The sequence below is a fragment of the Mandrillus leucophaeus genome, unplaced genomic scaffold (assembly GCF_000951045.1).
Source record: "Mandrillus leucophaeus isolate KB7577 unplaced genomic scaffold, Mleu.le_1.0 Scaffold8, whole genome shotgun sequence".
In the NCBI taxonomy this organism is placed as follows: domain Eukaryota; kingdom Metazoa; phylum Chordata; class Mammalia; order Primates; family Cercopithecidae; genus Mandrillus; species Mandrillus leucophaeus.
This window is the reverse complement of record NW_012108696.1, coordinates 644,814-646,186: the sequence shown is the minus strand read 5'-3', so window position 1 is coordinate 646,186 and position 1,373 is coordinate 644,814. Positions and strand designations below refer to the sequence as shown.

At 51.9% G+C, this 1,373-nt stretch overlaps 1 protein-coding gene across 1 annotated transcript in view; it reads right to left on the bottom strand.

Moving 5' to 3' along the window:
* Positions 1-268: 268 nt before the first annotated feature.
* NFIC (nuclear factor I/C (CCAAT-binding transcription factor)) overlaps positions 269-1,373 on the bottom strand; it is a 116,616-nt gene continuing 115,511 nt past the window's right edge. The window contains exon 12 of the mRNA XM_011967450.1: positions 269-484. Coding sequence (XP_011822840.1) covers positions 467-484 — 18 coding nt within the window. The 3' untranslated portion in view covers positions 269-466. The remainder of the gene's footprint in view (positions 485-1,373) is intronic.

Here is a 1,373-nt window from a genome sequence, read left to right as displayed (position 1 = left end):
GCCTGTCGGCCCTGGGCACAGGCTCCAGGCTGTGCTCACCTGGTCTCCGGACAGAGCCAGGGCCTCCGGGGCGCGGGCGGGTGGCAGGCGTCTGTCCTTCCCGAGCAGCAGGCGGAGAGATGAATAATTTAGGAAGACGCCCTTGTCCCGGGTCTCCCGTGGGGTGGCGGGGCCTGACCCTCCAGTCCTGTGGCCTTGGCGTCCGGAGAGTTGGAAACGTTGCGTCTTTACCTTTTGTCTTCTTGCTTGGGTGGGTTTTTAGTTTTTCTTCTTCTTTTTTCTTTGTTTTTTCTTTTCCTCCTGCGTGTGTGCGTCTGTGTGTTTTGTCTTTTCGGCCGGGCTGGGGGTCGGCGGGGGTGTTCTTGTTCACTCTAATTTTCCACCGAAAACGTGGGCCGGGGGCCAGCTGTGCGGCCCCCTGGGATTCCCGGGACGATGGAGAAGGGGCGAGGGAAGAAGACCTTTGCTATCCCAGATACCAGGACTGAGTGGCCCAGTGGCGACAGAGAGAGGGGGAGGGGGAGAGAGAGAAAGGGAGAGAAGTCAAGGGGTCAGACTCTGTTGCAGACATGTTTTACCTCTTCCCACGCTCCCCCCCTACCTCCTGCAACCCTGGGACCTCAGTTTCCCCATCCCAGGCTCTAACAACCTGCTGGGTGACCCAGGGCAAGTGACTTTGTCTCTGAGGAAGGCTGCCAGACACAGTACAGGATGCCCAGTAAAACCCGAGTTCTGGTTAACACAGAATTCTTTTAGTATAAGTCTAGCCCATGCAACATTGGGGATATACTTATACTTAAAAAGATCTGTTTATCTGGAACTGTATTTTATATTTTATTTATTTGTTTGTTTGTTTGTTTGTTTGTTTTTTGAGACGGAGTTTCACTCTTGTTGCCCAGGCTGGAGTGCAATGGAGTGATATTGGCTTACCACAACCTCAGCCTCCTGGGTTCAAGCATTTGTCCTGCCCCAGTCTCCCGAGTTGCTGGGATTACAGGCGTCCACCACCATGCCCGGATAATTTTTGTATTTTTAGTAGAGATGGAGTTTCACCATGTTGGCCAGACTGGTCTCAAACTCCTGACCTCAAGTGATCCACCCACCTTGGCCTCCCAAAGTGCTGGAATTACAGGTATGAGCCCGCGCTCCCAGCCTGGAACTCAATCTTATTTTATTTTATTATTTTATTATTTATTTATTTATTTATTGAGACGGAGTCTTGCTCTCTTGCCAGGCTGGAGTGCAGTGGCATGATCTCGGCTCACTGCAACCTCTGCCTCCCAGGTTCCAGCAATTCTCCTGCCTCAGCCTCCCGAGTAGCTGGGATTACAGGCGTGTGCCACCATACTCAGCTGATTTTTGTATTTTTAGTA